The 18,478-nt window shown below is 41.1% G+C and overlaps 1 protein-coding gene across 1 annotated transcript; it reads right to left on the reverse strand.

Moving 5' to 3' along the window:
- Window positions 1-4,598: 4,598 nt before the first annotated feature.
- On the reverse strand, window positions 4,599-10,670 carry LOC140921946 (uncharacterized). Its single transcript, XM_073371958.1, has 3 exons — window positions 8,559-10,670; window positions 6,305-7,337; window positions 4,599-6,052 (listed from the first exon to the last, which is right to left on the reverse strand). The coding sequence occupies exons 1-3, from the start codon at window positions 10,668-10,670 to the stop codon at window positions 4,599-4,601; spliced, it is 4,599 nt and encodes a 1,532-aa protein (XP_073228059.1).
- Window positions 10,671-18,478: the final 7,808 nt, after the last annotated feature.

Here is an 18,478-nt window from a genome sequence, read left to right on the forward strand (position 1 = left end):
ATTTGCCAACATTTGACGAATTAAACGAGATGGGATAAGCGCGATTAAGTTTGAGGCAGCGCAAATTCTCTTTTTAAGTGACGTTTTCGTAGCCGTAGCCGTCGCCGTCGTCGTTGCGTAAATTCCAAATTGTTTGCAGTGGCAGATCCAGGGAAGATCAAACTGAGGCCCGAAAGGCCGAAGAAAATTTTTTGGAGACCGGTCACTCCCCCTTATCTCTGGGTCTAGATGACCGGGCCTCCCTTATCTCAAAGTCTGGATCCGGCACTGGTTTGTACCCTTAGAACACAGTCTCAGTAGTCTGGGGTTAGGGGCCAACCATCTCATCCGGGAGCTTTCCTGGAAGAAATGGTCTTTGGGCTGATTTAATAGTGTAAGACAAGCTCCACACCTGGTGACCTGGGACCGTTTAGTAAACAAGCATATCGTTCATTAACATTTTTCTCTTTGTAAAAGGGATTTTTAGAGTCTTTTTTTGGGCAAGAAAGTAGCATTCCAAAGCATTTCGTGAGATCGTACTCTTTATTTACAAACGTGTTATTTAATTTTGAATTAATGTTTCTTTCTAACAGCTTAACCGTTTCTGTCATCCCAAACCACCGCCTTAATGGTTGCGTTAACTCTTTCACTCACAGAAAAGGCCAAAGTCTAAATTGGACAGAAATTCAAAATTTCATTTTATAAAATTCGGAGAAACAAGTAGTACAACGTAAGAGCACTGCCAAAGAGGTTTAATGTGAATGGTCACACTAACGGATTTGGTCCACAGACTCAAAAGTTAGAACAACCTCATAGGATTCCGTTCGTTCTGGAGTGAAAGAGTTAGTTAAAGAAGCATGCATTTTGCCTTAAGATTTATGATATACCTACTGCCAGACTCTTAATTAGTAAAAAGCAATCTTTTAGTCATAATGTATACAATTCAAATAAAAATACATTCTTCATATGAAAATAGTTTGAAAAATAAACGATAGAATTAGAAATGGATTTTGCAATCCCTTTGACTTTGTATTGAAACAAGATGCTTTTGCATAAATGATATATCTATTATCTATCCATTTAGTAATGATCCCTCTAAGGAAAGAATTATTAGCTATTTTTGTATAACTGTCGGAACGTGAATTTTTAGCGCTGAGAGATTACTTTGCGATTTGTTACCCTCACTATATTGCTTAAACCTATGGCTGAATTTAATCGGGTAGTGAAAATGACTGAAATAAAATGGGAATATAGCAACAAACTTTAATCTCCTTTTTTGTATCTGGATCTTAGGTTGTCTCCACACTAATTCAGTAGTGGACCTTGAAAATCTTCGTTTTTGTTAACAAATGCATCAAAAGCTCCTTTACCATGCAGCCTTTTCGACTATTCCACACTGAGAACTCGTCCACACTAATGCCTTTTCATTTGAAACGAATACATTTGTGCATTTTGGCCCTGCTTTCAAACTAAAGCCATCGAAGGCCCTAACGTCGTAGCTTATCATGCGGGATATGTTGGCAGGGAAAAAACGAGAATACCGTTAGTCCTGTTGACGTAAGCGCAGTATGACTCGCTTTATTGACTATTCAGCAGAGGGTTCTTAGTTTTCTCGATAATCGTGCTTGCAAAGGGGTTAGACTCTTCAATATGGAGTTTAGTAAGGCTTTCAATATGGTGAAGCACGTCTTACTCGCTGATAAGCTTAAAAGTCTTGCTCTCAATCCTTATATTCAGATTTGGTATCTTAGTTTTCTCTCTGATAGGCAACAACGAGTTGTATACAATAACAGCTTTCGTCGGAGAATGGAAAGATGTCAATAAGGGTACGACCCAAGGGTCCGTCAACGGGCCTTATTTATTCAATGTTTTCCTGAATGATCTTAATATTCAATTAGAAGGTGTTGACATACTTTTTAAATATGCCGATGACACGAATATTGTAATCCCTTTGTGGCAAGATGGAGTTGATCAGTCACAGGAAGTGGTTGGCAATTTTTTACGCTGGTCTGAAAAAAAAAACCCATGTCGTGTAATCCAAGAAAGTGCAAAGAACTCACTATGCGTAGAAAAAGGGTTTGTAGATGAACTGTGTAAAATCTATAACAATGCAGCGAGCTTAAACTATTAGGTGTGATATTCCAGTATAATAAATACTAGTCACTCGCGTGAAAGGCTTGTTAAGGCTAACAAATGCTTGCACGTAATATGAACTCTTTGGCAAGAGGGGTACAATCAGGAGGAGCTGGATTATCTGTTTCAATCAATTGTTATGGCTAATTTTTTTGTACGATTTATCGGTATGGTTTTCACTGTAACGTCATCAATTGTAAAGTCAAAATAGCGAGGTTTTACGAATTCTTATTTACACTAGGTTGAAGATAAACAAAAAGTAAATCTTTGTACAAGTTTCCATTTCCGTGGCATGTTTCATTTCGAAAATACAGCAATTTGAACTTCCGAGTTTTCACAGTGCGTGACACCAAAATAGGAATGCTGTCTCGTTGAAAAAAATTGTCTCTCCTCTTGATTTTCAGCAGTATAACCACTTCAAGTATTAGAAGATATGTTTATGCGTACGTATGCTAGTTCTCGAGTGAAAAGAAAGAGCTTTTATAGAAAAAGTGAACTCCAGATGTTTTTTGTTGATTTCCGGCGGTCATATTAGTGCACCAGAACGGTGCACCAATATGGCGTCTCCATACAAAGCTCTACAAAGGTGTGCGAAACGTTTCGGCAAATAACTCAGAAACTGTGGGCCACAAAGACCTGAGACTTGGATAAATTGTTTATATAATAGTCTTTTATAGCATGTCATTTTCTTGGCTTCTTCCACTGGACGGTTTCCAATTTAATTTTTTGTTGCGTGACAGTGAAGCCTCCTCTTCTGGGGTCAATTTAGGGACGGACCATTAGAAAAGTTTTTTGGGGGGGGGGGAGGGGGGGCGCGGGCGAAGTACAAAAAAGATATTCGCGCAAGGGAAAATTAAATGAAAAAAATTCATGCACGCCAATTAATCCTAACAAATATTGATGCTATGGCCTAAAAAAAATTCATACAAGGAATTTGATAACGAAGACAAATTCCCGCAGCTCAAAAATTCCGCCCCCCCCCATAACTTTTCTAATGGTCCGTCCCTTAATAAAACTCTTACCAGACTCTAAAACAATGGCTACGCTTGTAAATTACACTTGTAAACGTTTTATTGAACTGACCCCTAACCTTAACAACGTACATCATTTTTTACATAGGTGCTATAAACGCAGGTACATATCGAGGAAATTGAATATAAGGGAGCTGCTTGAAAGATCAGATTGCCCTATTTTTAGAAAGGCATTGAGAACAAATTCGCCCCTTGTGAATATTTCATCAGAAACGAATTTCACCAATTACGCCGCGCTAAGAAAACCATGCTTTCATCATCCCGCTATACTGGCAACAGAGCGCTTCAAATCGTCCTATGTGAATAGACTTATCTTTAGCTATGATATTAATTTCTTCATGTTAATAGTTGAGTATATTGTTCTAAGAGCTCTTAAGTTTTTTTTATACTTGAATAAATATTTTTGTCTTGTAACTTAAGATACGTATTTTTATCTTTTGAATTTATTAAAGACATCTATGAAGACATCTATTAGTAAGAAGTACACATGTCCGAGAAATGCCTGGGAGCAGCAACATATCGGGAGAAAGACGTTTTTGATGGCTTAGTGCCAAAAACCAATACGCTGAAATGCACCTGTGGGAGTCGAAGACGGGTTGGTGTGGACAGGGCCTCAACCGAAAACCCACATCTGAGGGTATAATATAGAGATTAAGCCAGGACTAAAAGCGAAACTCTCGTTAATATACTTATAATTTACTCCAAAAAAAAATCGTGTAATGCTAAACAGCGACGACAACGAAAACGGTAAAAATAAATCAGAAAGTCTAATTGTGCAGCACACTTTTTTGTACATTAATTTTCTTTCCTTTTGTTGTTGCACAACTAAAACATGAAACTTCCTAGTTACACGTTTTATGCAAGAAATGTCGTATACGTGCTCACACAAAAAGTTGTTGCTTGTCTTCCAGTTCGGTAAGCTGTCTCCGTTTACATTCAAGATCGAGGTTTTAATAGTTTTGCATATATCATGATAAAACTATCAGTTTTAAAATGAAACAAAATGGAGTAGTTTGCTAGCCAGGACCCGCGCTCCTATTCTTTATATTTCGATTTGAACATTTGATTTCGGGCACGAAAAGTTACCGGGACTTTCAAGAAACGGGCACCAGATCCCACTCCTTATACCTACAACCCCGGACAAAACTGTTGAGACAATTCCATCTATTTTCTAACTTTTGCGCCCTACTCCCGTCTCCCCTAAACACAAAAAGTAAACCACCTCCCCACTCCTTATTCAAAGTTGTCTTGGTCTAAAAACCAACGTGTACAATTGCCATGCTATCCTAAACAACTTTGGATAAGGGGAGGGGGGAAATCGGGAATTCATTTGGCGGAGGTTTCAGTTTTTGCCGGGATGACAGGAAAAAATAGGCATTTTCGCGATTTGTCTCAACAGGCTTTGTCCGGGGTTGTAGCTAACCTTTTTTCCCTCCAGGGTTCGACTACCAACAGTTAGAAAAGCTTCTTGAGTTTGATGGCTAAACCACGTTGGTAATACTCCTTTGCTTGTTCGAGGTCACCTAAGCCCTCGAGAATTGAAGCGAGGTTACGATAGCTTGTTGCAACAGAAACATGTTCAGAACCAAGCTTCTTGAGTTTGATGGCTAAACCACGTTGCTGATACTCCTTTGCTTGTTCGAGGTCACCTAAGGCCTTGTGAATTGAAGCTAGGTTACCGTAGCTTGTTGCAACAGAAACATGTTCAGCACCAAGCTTCTTGAGTTGGATGGCTAAACCACGTTGGTAATACTCCTTTGCTTGTTCGAAGTCACCTAAGGCCTTGTGAATTGAAGCTAGGTTACCGTAGCTTGTTGCAACAGAAACATGTTCAGCACCAAGCTTCTTGAGTTTGATGGCTAAACCACGTTGGTAATACTCCTTTGCTTGTTCGAGGTCACCTAAGGCCTTGTGAATTGAAGCTAGGTTACCGTAGCTTGTTGCAACAGAAACATGTTCAGCACCAAGCTTCTTGAGTTTGATGGCTAAACCACGTTGGTAATACTCCTTTGCTTGTTCGAGGTCACCTAAGGCCTTGTGAATTGAAGCTAGGTTACCGTAGCTTGTTGCAACAGAAACATGTTCAGCACCAAGCTTCTTGAGTTGGATGGCTAAACCACGTTGGTAATACTCCTTTGCTTGTTCGAGGTCACCTAAGGCCTTGTGAATTGAAGCTAGGTTACCGTAGCTTGTTGCAACAGAAACATGTTCAGCACCAAGCTTCTTGAGTTTGATGGCTAAACCACGTTGCTGATACTCCTTTGCTTGTTCAAGGTCACCTAAGTCCTTGTGAATTGAAGCTAGGTTACCGTAGCTTGTTGCAACAGAAACATGTTCAGCACCAAGCTTCTTGAGTTCGATGGCTAAACCACGTTGCTGATACTCCTTTGCTTGTTCAAGGTCACCTAAGTCCTGGTGAATTGAAGCTAGGTTACCGTAGCTTGTTGCAACAGAAACATGTTCAGCACCAAGCTTCTTGAGTTGGATGGCTAAACCACGTTGGTAATACTCCTTTGCTTGTTCGAGGTCACCTAAGGCCTTGTGAATTGAAGCTAGGTTACCGTAGCTTGTTGCAACAGAAACATGTTCAGCACCAAGCTTCTTGAGTTGGATGGCTAAACCACGTTGCTGATACTCCTTTGCTTGGTCAAGGTTACCTAAGTCCTTGTGAAGTGAGGCTAGGTTACTGTAGCTTGTTGCAACAGAAACATGTTCAGCACCAAGCTTCTTGAGTTTGATGGCTAAACCACGTTGGTAATACTCCTTTGCTTGTTCAAGGTCACCTAAGTCCTGGTGAATTGAAGCTAGGTTACCGTAGCTTGTTGCAACAGAAACATGTTCAGTACCAAGCTTCTTGAGTTGGATGGCTAAACCACGTTGCTGATACTCCTTTGCTTGTTCAAGGTCACCTAAGTGCAGGTGAATGGAAGCTAGGTTACCGTAGCTTGTTGCAACAGAAACATGTTCAGCACCAAGCTTCTTGAGTTGAATGGCTAAACCACGTTGCTGATATTCCTTTGCTTGTTCAAGGTCACCTAAGTCCTGGTGAATTGAAGCTAGGTTACCGTAGCTTGTTGCAACAGAAACATGTTCAGCACCAAGCTTCTTGAGTTCGATGGCTAAACCACGTTGCTGATACTCCTTTGCTTGTTCAAGGTCACCTAAGGCATTGTGAATTGAAGCTAGGTTACCGTAGCTTGTTGCAACAGAAACATGTTCAGCACCAAGCTTCTTGAGTTGGATGGCTAAACCACGTTGGTAATACTCCTTTGCTTGTTCGAGGTCACCTAAGGCCTTGTGAATTGAAGCTAGGTTACCGTAGCTTGTTGCAACAGAAACATGTTCAGCACCAAGCTTCTTGAGTTGGATGGCTAAACCACGTTGGTAATACTCCTTTGCTTGTTCGAGGTCACCTAAGGCCTTGTGAATTGAAGCTAGGTTACCGTAGCTTGTTGCAACAGAAACATGTTCAGCACCAAGCTTCTTGAGTTGGATGGGTAAACCACGTTGGTAATACTCCTTTGCTTGTTCGAGGTCACCTAAGGCCTTGTGAATTGAAGCTAGGTTACCGTAGCTTGTTGCAACAGAAACATGTTCAGCACCAAGCTTCTTGAGTTGGATGGCTAAACCACGTTGGTGATACTCCTTTGCTTGTTCAAGGTCACCTAAGTCCTTGTGAATTGAAGCTAGGTTATCGTAGCTTGTTGCAACAGAAACATGTTCAGCACCAAGCTTCTTGAGTTGGATGGCTAAACCACGTTGGTAATACTCCTTTGCTTGTTCGAGGTCACCTAAGGCCTTGTGAATTGAAGCTAGGTTACCGTAGCTTGTTGCAACAGAAACATGTTCAGCACCAAGCTTCTTGAGTTCGATGGCTAAACCACGTTGCTGATACTCCTTTGCTTTTTCAAGGTCACCTAAGTCCTTGTGAATTGAAGCTAGGTTACCGTAGCTTGTTGCAACAGAAACATGTTCAGCACCAAGCTTCTTGAGTTGGATGGCTAAACCACGTTGCTGATATTCCTTTGCTTGTTCAAGGTCACCTAAGTCCTGGTGAATTGAAGCTAGGTTACCGTAGCTTGTTGCAACAGAAACATGTTCGGCACCAAGCTTCTTGAGTTCGATGGCTAAACCACGTTGCTGATACTCCTTTGCTTGTTCAAGGTCACCTAAGTCCTGGTGAATTGAAGCTAGGTTACCGTAGCTTGTTGCAACAGAAATATGTTCAGCACCAAGCTTCTTGAGTTCGATGGTTAAACCACGTTGCTGATACTCCATTGCTTGTTCAAGGTCACCTAAGTCCTGGTGAATTGAAGCTAGGTTACCGTAGCTTGTTGCAACAGAAACATGTTCAGCACCAAACTTCTTGAGTTCGATGGCTAAACCACGTTGCTGATACTCCTTTGCTTGTTCAAGGTCACCTAAGTCCTGGTGAATTAAAGCTAGGTTACCGTAGCTTGTTGCAACAGAAACATGTTCAGCACCAAGCTTCTTGAGTTCGATGGCTAAACCACGTTGCTGATACTCCTTTGCTTGGTCAAGGTTACCTAAGTCCTTGTGAAGTGAGGCTATGTTACCGTAGCTTGTTGCAACAGAAACATGTTCAGCACCAAGCTTCTTGAGTTTGATGGCTAAACCACGTTGGTAATACTCCTTTGCTTGTTCAAGGTCACCTAAGGCATTGTGAATTGAAGCTAGGTTACCGTAGCTTGTTGCAACAGAAACATGTTCAGTGCCAAGCTTCTTGAGTTGGATGGCTAAACCACGTTGCTGATACTCCTTTGCTTGTTCAAGGTCACCTGAGTGCAGGTGAATGGAAGCTAGGTTACCGTAGCTTGTTGCAACAGAAACATGTTCAGCACCAAGCTTCTTGAGTTGGATGGCTAAACCACGTTGCTGATATTCCTTTGCTTGTTCAAGGTCACCTAAGTCCTGGTGAATTGAAGCTAGGTTACCGTAGCTTGTTGCAACAGAAACATGTTCAGCACCAAGCTTCTTGAGTTGGATGGCTAAACCACGTTGCTGATACTCCTTTGCTTGTTCAAGGTCACCTAAGTGCAGGTGAATTGAAGCTAGGTTACCGTAGCTTGGTGCAACAGAAACATGTTCGGCACCAAGCTTCTTGAGTTGGATGGCTAAACCACGTTGCTGATACTCCTTTGCTTGTTCAAGGTCACCTAAGTCCTGGTGAATTAAAGCTAGGTTACCGTAGCTTGTTGCAACAGAAACATGTTCAGTACCAAGCTTCTTGAGTTGGATGGCTAAACCACGTTGCTGATACTCCTTTGCTTTTTCAAGGTCACCTAAGTCCTTGTGAATTGAAGCTAGGTTACCGTAGCTTGTTGCAACAGAAACATGTTCAGCACCAAGCTTCTTGAGAAAGATGGCTAAACCACGTTGCTGATATTCCTTTGCTTGTTCAAGGTCACCTAAGGCCTTGTAAATTAAAGCTAAGTCATTGTACCCCGATGCAACATCGACATTTTTGTCACCAAAGAGCCCGATGCGAACAGCGAGAGACTTTTCCAAGTATGTCTTTGCCAGGTTAAATTCACCGTGCATTTTACATATGTTGCCAAGATTCGACAATTGTTCAGAAATGTCCTGAACATGGACTTGAGACATATTTTCTGTCGTAATAACTGTATTAATTGGTATAATAAGGGCACGTACGTGCGGAATGATGTACATGGTGTCCATTGTTCTATTTTCGTGTGGAATTGTGACTATAAGTTTGTTAAATGATGTAACAGCTTCACTTACAACCTTGATGGTTTGATTCTCCGTGCAGTCACTCATCACCCATTTCATTGCGTCGTGCACAACCTGATGTACACGAATGTAGTAGCAACTATCTTCGTCTTCCTCTAAAAGAAGCAGTGAACATCTTCTGAATCTCCTGCGAATGTGTTCCTTGTCCTCTTTGTCATCGTGTTCGAGAACGTTTAAAAGGTAACTAACCGCTATGTCAGCGTTTAATGGTTGTGGTGCGCACAGAGAAAGAAATCTGAATAGGTGTTCAAAAAACTTGTCGGATTTGACTTGTGCTTCGACAGCTAACGTTATTGCTGTAGTCATCGTATTTGGATAAATTGGGTTGGTATCAGCAAGGGTATCCCCGGTCGTTCCTCGTTTTCCTTTTTGGAAAATCTTTAGGTATTCGTCCCAGCCAAAGTGCTTCGATGCTTTGTCCTGTCGAATGTCTTTGACAAACACAGCCGCGCCTGCTAGAGCAAGTGGCTGATAGTCCAGTTTCTGGGCAACGTTTTCCGCTAGCTCGTTGTCGAAGACCCCAGAAAGCTTGGCCAATAAGGAAGTGGTATCGTAAGGATTCATTCCTTGGCTCACTGAAATGTGATTGATAAAAGAGCTTCTTAATGGGATGGACTTTGTATCCTGGGTTGTAATTAACAACTGACCTCTTGCCCACGTCTCGGTTCCAGACTGTGGTAGGTAATCATGTACAAAAGCCAGTTTAGTCACATTGTCCACCATCATTAGCCACGACGTGTAACACCCAATTTTTGCAGCAATAAGCATCTTGAGATTGGTAATCTTGTCCTCAATGTTACAATCCTTGGAGCTCAAGGTTTTCATCACTGAAAATTCTAGGCACTTTAATTGACGAGCAAAATTGGCATATGACTCCAAAAGTGAATCTTGACTGGCAGCGTTTATGGTCATCACAAAGGACGAATTGCCTGGTATTTCTTTTACTTCATCAAAGAATCTTTCAGCGACGAGGCCAGCTAGTTGTGATTTGCCACTTCCTGGATTCCCTGAGATGTACAGATAACTCAACCTTTTCTCATTGGCCTTCTTTAGTTCCCTTAGCTGATGGACTATTCGTGCTACTTCACTTTCACGGCTTTCAATTTCGTGTGTAGGTTTAGGAGGGAGAATACAGAATGACGGCTTTTCTTTCTGAAGCTGATCTTCGAGAACCTGGCGCTGGTTCTCTTTTTCTTGAAGTTCTTGTTTAACACCGTCAACCTCTTTCAGAATCTTATGTAATTCGTCAGTTGGGAGAGTTTTCTGATTTTTTATCTCATCGATTTTTACAGTAGAGAGACCAAGCGCATTAAACGCTACATGAACTTTTCCAATGGCATTCTGAAAATCCATCTCAGGGAAACTTCCCTGTGATATGTGGGCGAATTCCTCGTTTCTAAATTTTCTAAGATCATCCACATTTTTTCTGACTGTTGATGCAAGGTAGGGCCCAACACAATCAGAGTAAAGGATGGCGTAAAACAGAATTGTGCAATCCCATTCCGCTCTGTTTCCGTTTATCATGGTGGCCAAAAGATGAGCATTTCTTCTTTGATTTCTTAGAGACTCGCCGTTGTAAAAGTCCGTTCCATTCTGGGCCAAATCTTTCCATTCTCCCAATGATGTTGATTTGTATTGATTGTCCCATTCACGTTTAAAAAGTTCTCTGAGGCCTTCGGCTAGTAAATCAGTGGTTACATAACAAATTCTGAAGTAGTTCAGCTGTTCTTTGGTGTATTCTTTTGAAAAGGCCATGTTTGACGCAATGTTTGACGCACTGCTGAGGTTTGGAACCTTTGGAAAAATGAATTTAAAAAACGACTTGATGAGCGTTGTAGGGAAAAGAAACACAGGATCTTTTAATATGATTTAAACGAAATAACTTCTGTTGTTCTAAATTGTCCTTAACTCGGTCGATGTCAATCAGTTGTAAAGCCTCAGTTACTAAGCAGAAAGCAGGTTTTCCTTATGGTTGAGTATTTTGATAGACTTTTTAATCTCCCGCTAACAAGGAAACACTTTTTCTTAAAATGTGAAAGGCGAAAAAAACTGACGTAAAATGCTTCATTTTTAAACTTGCCCCCGTTTTTGCATTTTTAGAACAGAATCAAATATCCTTTTTAAGAGACATATAATAAGGGAGTGGACTATGATATAGGCGCTGATGTGAATTACGGCAACGTAATTAAAATTATGCCGAAATTCGTGTTAAAAAACTGTTTGATACTCATCTTTTGTAAACTTCCTTAATATATTCGTATAGGTAATAGCATGATTTGTAGTGATATTTGGCATAAATACCACGAGTGATATTTCAAAATTGTTATACGTAATTTCACGAGCCGTTAGGCGAGTGAAATTTCAGACAATTTTGAAATATCACGAGTGGTATTTACGCCAAATATCACGTACAAATCATGCTATTATTTGTTTATACTGCTACTCGCAAAAGGTTTGTAATTTTCACATGTAGGTATTTCAAATTAAGATGAAATATCACTGCTCTAAGCCAATCAAATTGCAGAAATTTCTCCTGTAGTAGTATAATTACTCTAATTTCCGTTGATAATAATTGTATCCGTCGTCGTAGTTTTTAGTTCGTCTGTGAAAAATTGTAATTAAGGAGGCCTAGTTAACATTAGATTTATAGTTCCCTTTAGCCCTCCTCTCCGTTACCTTCTACATTTTTGTATTTTTTTTGTAATTCTAATCATGTAATTTTCTGTGTGGCGCAATAAATACAAAATACAAAATACAAGCTTGAACACGGTTTAAGAGTTGACTTAATTGAAGAACTGAGTTAAGTCTTCTTTTACGGACTTCCTTAAAAAGGCTCTTTGTTCGTCTGTGGAGGATGGAAAGAGTGGCAAAAGAAAAAAAATGAAAGCAAGAACAAAGGTTGAAATCGTTTCGCTTCATGCGCCAAAAACAAAAATGCAAAACTCTTAATTAAATCTTAGACGTGTTGCAATCTCATTTTTAAGGCCCAGTTCAACTGTCAGATTTCACATGTGCCGAACTTCTTATTTCAGTCCACTAAAATAGTTAAATACGGCATTTGATTCAAACGTCGAATTTAAGGTGGCTCGACTGGATTTTTTGGGGTTGATACCTCCCAAGTTTGAGCATTAACTACGTCGGCATGAGTAAAGATATGGAAAAAAGGTTACCACAACTGTTTTATATAAAGATGAAAATTTCTTATGATCTGAGTTTTATTGCAATCGGAGTCGCCATGGCAACGTAATGACGCCATTACGTTTTTCATTTATCGTTGTATTTCTGTGTACCAGGAGTTTTTTGAAGAAATCGCTTAAGGGAGTATGTACCTGCCATAATTGCCTCCATTATGGCAAAGTTTGAAGAAATTCTATGAGAGCATTTTCGAGATATTTCGAAATGCAGTTTTAAGAATCATCAAAGCAGTGAAATAGCATGCTAGCCGCTCAATTCGCTAATATTTTGAGAAAATGATAAGCTTTGGGAATGCGGCTTCATCTCATAGTGGATTGATTCCATTGAAAACTGCATACAAAAGAATAGGGGAATTGCTCAGGGCGATCGCGTGTAAGAAGAATTTTATTAACTTGCATTCAGATGCTTTTGATACAGTTTTTGGAGGTAATTTGTTCCATGCCTAAAAATTTCGCATTTTCCCAAAAACCGCTCGATAAATTTTTTTATAAATTCGACAATCCCGAGACCAATCGTCAAGAAATATTCCCTGCAAGTTTCAAGAACATTGAAAACAGGGAAGGCTTTTAAATAGGGACTCAAACATAACCAACTTTCCCCCCAGATTTAGTGTTTACAAGTGAGCGTTCTCATTATTCACTGGCATTGTTTTCAAGTTTCATGTGCACGTGCACAACTAGCAAAAGATATAAATTTGCATCAAAAAGAACTCTCGATTACTTTCCGAAGAAATATCCGGTATATGCTAAAAATTGGCTTGTCGTCACAGATAGCAGTGAGAGCCGAAACGGTGAACGTCACGGCTCATCGTGTAGGATGCAATACTTAATTATCTTACCCGGGTTATAACATCACAGAAACTCTCACAAAGAGTTGCTCTGATGTTATAATGTATCACTAACCTCTTTACCCGTTAATTAGCATATCCCGGAGATTTAACCGAGGGTCCTTTTTGATGCAAATTCTATCTTTTTTGCTAAATGTGCACGTGTATATGAAACTTGAAAACAATGTCAGTGAATAATGAGGACGCTCGCTTGTAAACACAAAATTTGGGGGAAAAATTGGCTATATTTGGTATCCCCCAAAAAAAATCCAGTCGAGCCACCTTAACTCTATTCGCTATCAGTATTCCCAGTCTCTAAAACTAAAAGTTCGGCACATGTGAAATGCGACGTTTGAATCAAAAGACGAACCTATAGCCTGCGAACGGCAGACGTTTCTCCTCGCTCATCGCCTCTAAGGGACGTTTCGCGGAACGTCCCTCAGCGGCGATAAGCGAGGAGAAACGTCTGCCGTTCTCAGGCTAATGAATCTAAGTCGAATCTTCGACTTTTTCAGTCGCGTTAAAATTTACATGTAAACAGTCGAATTTAATAGATTCAAACGTCGCACTTCACGTGCATTTGACTCTCGCATTAAATTCGGCGCATTTGACATTCGACGTTTGAACCTGGCCTAAATCTAAACATTTCCACATTACAATATCTTCAAGCTCAATAGGGCCATTTATACGAGGAAAAATAAGACGCGAACTATACCATTTGTACGAGCATGTCTTAACTAATAAGACGCTTCTTAGCTAAGCCGCGTCTTATTTTAGACGAAATGTGCCGTTTATGCGGAAAGTTCGCGTCTTATTTAAGACGCGTCTAATGTAAGACGCGTCTTATTTTTCCTCGTATAAATGGCTCTAATGTCTTTCATATTCAAGAACTTAGAGGCTGACAACAAAACGCAATATTTACTTCAAACCCCCCCATATGCATGGCGTATTTACAGTTCTTGTTGTCTATTGGTTAAAAATGGGATTCGTCTAACTCTGCATATTAATGTCTTTCAACACAAACATATATGACTGGGGCAGAACGGGGGGGGGGGGGGGTATTCATTGAGCACCATCGGGCGCTGTTGTAGTATATTTATTAGCAAGAATTCACACAAAACGATTTCGGATGGAATTGTGCTCTGATTGAACCTAAAGGCAGTTTGTTTTTGGGTTTTAGCATCATTGGTTGAAAAGTAGCGGAGACGTGTGAAACCATATAGTGTTGGGCTCACGTGCTTGCTTTCCGCGAAAACGTAGACATATCGCTTACCGTATTCCTTTTGTGTTTTTTCCCAAAATATCCGCAGTACATACACAGAAAGGGCCCCTTTATGAGTACCACCATGTTCTTAGTATCAGCTTCACAAAATAACACATTTTAACGTAATGCATTTTTAAACATCATTACTTCGCAAAACAGATCCTTCATCTCTGTTGTACGTTGTGTACACCTCGAGACAAGCACATAATACAAAGCGCAGAACAAGATATTATTCCCTGCTATTGACATTAAAATAAATGTTTTGTGGCCATTCTGTTTAGCCGGAGACGGTTCAGACACCAAACGGATCAGATAGATCCTTTAGTGCTACTGTGAAAGCAAACATCAACCGCCCCCCCCCCCCCCGATCTTCTGCTTGTGATATAATAGACATACAGAACCGTTTAGCGTTTAGTTCGATTCTGAAATGGCCGTCGCTAGATTTCTTGTCTACTAATTGTACACTTACTTGGGTTCGTCTCACTGTCGATTGCTTATTTTTTCCGGAATGAAGTCAGTGAGATTTCAGCCGAGACACGCCAGTTCGAGTACTTAAGTCGAAAGTGAAGGCAAGCTTCGGTACTTTACCGTGCTGTGACGTTTCTAGTGTTTCGCCAGGTGTTTTGCATGTTATTATTTTTCGTCAAACATGCGCATTGACCCCTAACATACATTTTCCCTCACCGCCCACGCGGTAGTTTCGAAAACGAAGCACCCAAATCTCGAAAACGAAGCACCCAAGACTCGAAAACGAAGCACCCAAATCTCGAAAACGAAGTACGTTGAAGGACTACAACTTTAAGTCTTGCATGACGCAAGCCAAACCAGGTGGAGGCAACGGATTAGTCCGCACCTTCAAAGGTCCACCAATCCATCCCACGGACCATTTGATTTCTCGCCCGTAGATATCAATATTTAGTTGAGCCTTTCTTTCTTTTCACCCTTTTGTCTACGTAAGCCTCTGATAGAGCACTTCGCGAGCACTTACGTTGATCACTAGTCTTACCAGTAAACTTCAAGTGTTCGTGTAGCCGACATTCCAACTTTCTCTGCCCCTACAATTGAATGTTTGTTTGTTTGAATGTTTGCTTAAAAGCCGTAAAATGGCCAAGGATAGAAGTTCCGCTTGTCCGTCTTCGAAAGCGCGAAGGTCTAAACATTCGGCCACGTTTATTTCTAATTGATCATGTTTCAAACTGATCACGTTCACCACTGACAAGCGCTGACTGTTACCGCTGTCCTTCCTTATATTGTTTAGCTCGAGTTTTCCAAAATCTGCCTGCCCCACACAAGCACTACGGCGTTTTTGATGTTTTTGCCGATTTTCAAAGTTTTTTCCAACCTGAAAACTTTTAGACAGTGTATCCTATGTGTAGCCGCACCCTCCCCCCGACAAAAGAAAAACCATATAAAATCTTTAAAATATTTTTCAGGTTGTTAAACTGTAAAGTTCGTCATGCATCTACCACCTGGAAGGAACTAATTCGAAAATTACTATGTTTGTCCATTTTCTGACCTTTTATATGGTGGTGTCATATATCGATAGTTTAAATCTGATACTCGCCCCAGTGCCCTAGGCAACTCCGAAATGGCCAACAGTCAGGGCGACGGAAATGCATTTACAACACCTCATAGTTCTACTTGAATAGTTTTGAACTACGTTCTATTCGTTATCGTTCTTGATTCCTGCTGCTGGTGACTTGACAAGGGACTGTCTCATGTTTTTAAAGGACAGACAGGTTTCGAGTTTTGAGTGCTCCGTTTTCGAGTTTTGGGTGCTTCGGTTTCGAGATGTGGGTGCTTCGTTTTCGAGATTTGGGTGCTTCGTGCTTAGGTCTTTATTTTCGAGTGCTTCGTTTTCAAAACTACCCCGCCCACGCAAAAGTTGACGTGGTTAATGATTCAGTATTTAAGATGGACAGGTGCCAGTAGAGTCTAAAGTCAAAGCGACCTATTTGTATCATCCTGTTTTTGCTTTTAGTCAGTGCTCACTGACCGGCACATACCATATTTCCTCGAATAATAGCCGGTGGCGATTATTATTTTTTCGCATTAAAAGGGAGCGATTATTCGAGGGAGGGCGATTATTCGAGGGAGAAGATTATTTCAAATTTTGGTCACTGGAAGTCGTGCTTTAAATATTTTGTTCTATTATCCCATTAAATAAAAAACAAACACATCAAATAAGTGTTCCAAATTTGGTTCCTTGACCGCGGCGTCAGAGCTTGAATCGTCATTGATCCGAATGAGACCCAACTTCAACATGACAGAGAGGGGATAAAAGAAAGAGAAGATGGCGAGAGGGGTTGGGTCAAGGGAGGAGATTAATTGAAGGAATACGATATTTTTCTCCTCACAACCCACCTCAAAGTAATCTTGACTACAATCTTGGACAGAATAAAATGGAACAGCAAACCCTGCGTGGGAGGCTAACCCCTATCTCCCCCAAATCAAGGATGAAGCCGCGCAAAAACCAAAGAGCGCCACTTTCCCTCTGGATTACGAGTAGTCCCCATTTTTCCTCAGGGATAGTAGAGCGAGGGAAACGCGAGCGCGCTTGAAAATCCCCGCTGCGTCTCGCCTTTCTCGCGTGGGATTATTTTCACGTACACTCGCGTTTCGCTCGCTCTACTATCCCTGAGGAAAAATGGGGACTGCTGGTTGTTTATTTTCCCATCCTTGATTTTTTGGGGGGGAAGGAGGGGGGGGAGGGGGTATAACTAAGTTTCCAATCTCTTCTGTCCAAGATTGTAGCCAACCTCGTTCCCAGGGTTCTCTCCTATCCGTCCCTACGGAGGGTAGGAGAGAGAACCTGGGAACGAGGTTGGATTGTAGCTTGGTGGAATTCAATCGGTAATAGTGGCCGGGGCATGGATTTGTATGGCTGCCACTGCAATGCCCGGGTGATATGGCTCTGTGCATGCGTGAGGTACTGGCCGGGCCATGGGTTGGTGTATGTGTCCCTTGCTTTAAATTAATTAAATTAAATTTACAATTGTAATACAATAAAATGTTATGTTATGTTACGCTTTACGTTTGTCTTATGGATTTTGCACTGTATCGCGGGGTTGTTTTCTCTTTGTGGCTGAGCCAGTTAAAAGAGATTTTAGGTTTTGCAAACTAACTCGAAGCCTACATCATGCAGCTTGTGGCTTGTATACGGGGAAGGGAGGGGAGGTAGGGGGTCCAAACCTCTCTCCTCCTGAACCTTGTATTCCCAGCTTCTTTTTTTTTCTTGGCTTCTTTTCTAATTTGGCGAAATATCAAGCATTATTGAGTAACTGCCCCCTATTTCTCCCGCTTCCAACCCTTGTAGAACTCCCAGCCCCCGCCATTTCCTCTCCCTCCTCACGTACCCCTCTTACCCCCTATTCCCCCTCTCTCGCACCCCGCTGTCATCCCCCATATGTATCGTAGATGCTTCTAGACCAAGCCAGAACGATGCTATGAAATTACGGTACCTGTAACGACTTTATTTTAGACTCGGTTGAACAGAAAATATATTTCAAACATAGAAGAAGAGAGTAAACCAAGAGCCGTAATGGGAACAAACAGCAGCATTTAAAGCATTTTAGCTAATTCTTTGACGTTCGTCTGTCTCTTTTCATAAGCGGACTTCTTTTCACTGCTTTCTCGCCAAGGGAAACAGAGTTTGAGTCCTATTTGGACAAATCACGGCCTATCCTACGCTTGCGAGTAGGAACGCTAACTTCAATTTCTTGAACTGAAATGCGCTCATCAGGTGCGTCCACAATATTGCTGCCGAAGTCTAGAAGTCTGTTAATCTCTCTCGAAAAGGTCATGTCAGTGTCATGTTGAATATTTAACAGTTGCGACAGCTGAGTTGCCATTACAATATTCTGCAGTGTTTGCTTTGAGGCAGTCGCGCGTTGACTTGATAATGTTTCAAACAATCGATTAAAATGAGAATGTCTCAGGAGTTGGTCCTCCGTTTAATTACGACCTCTAGAAATAACTGTAGTGAAATTCACATATCCCGTACAACGCCCCAAGATTCCCTCTCTGTCCCATTTTGACTCGAGTGTGTTCAGATTCTCCACCCTTAATTTGCTCATTCAAGATTTAGGCAGGGTACGCATGTTCATAAAATGCACCCTCCACCCCTCTAGGGCTCTAGGACAATGACGTGAATATTTTTATTATCCCGAGTGCTTACTTGCCCGTACGTCCGTCAAATAATAGGGACTTTAAGCAAATAGCCTGCGTAACTGGCGTTTTTTTTACTGTTTTTATTTTATGGTTAGCAAAGTAAGCGTT

The sequence above is a fragment of the Porites lutea genome, chromosome 12 (assembly GCF_958299795.1).
Source record: "Porites lutea chromosome 12, jaPorLute2.1, whole genome shotgun sequence".
Lineage (NCBI taxonomy): Eukaryota > Metazoa > Cnidaria > Anthozoa > Scleractinia > Poritidae > Porites > Porites lutea.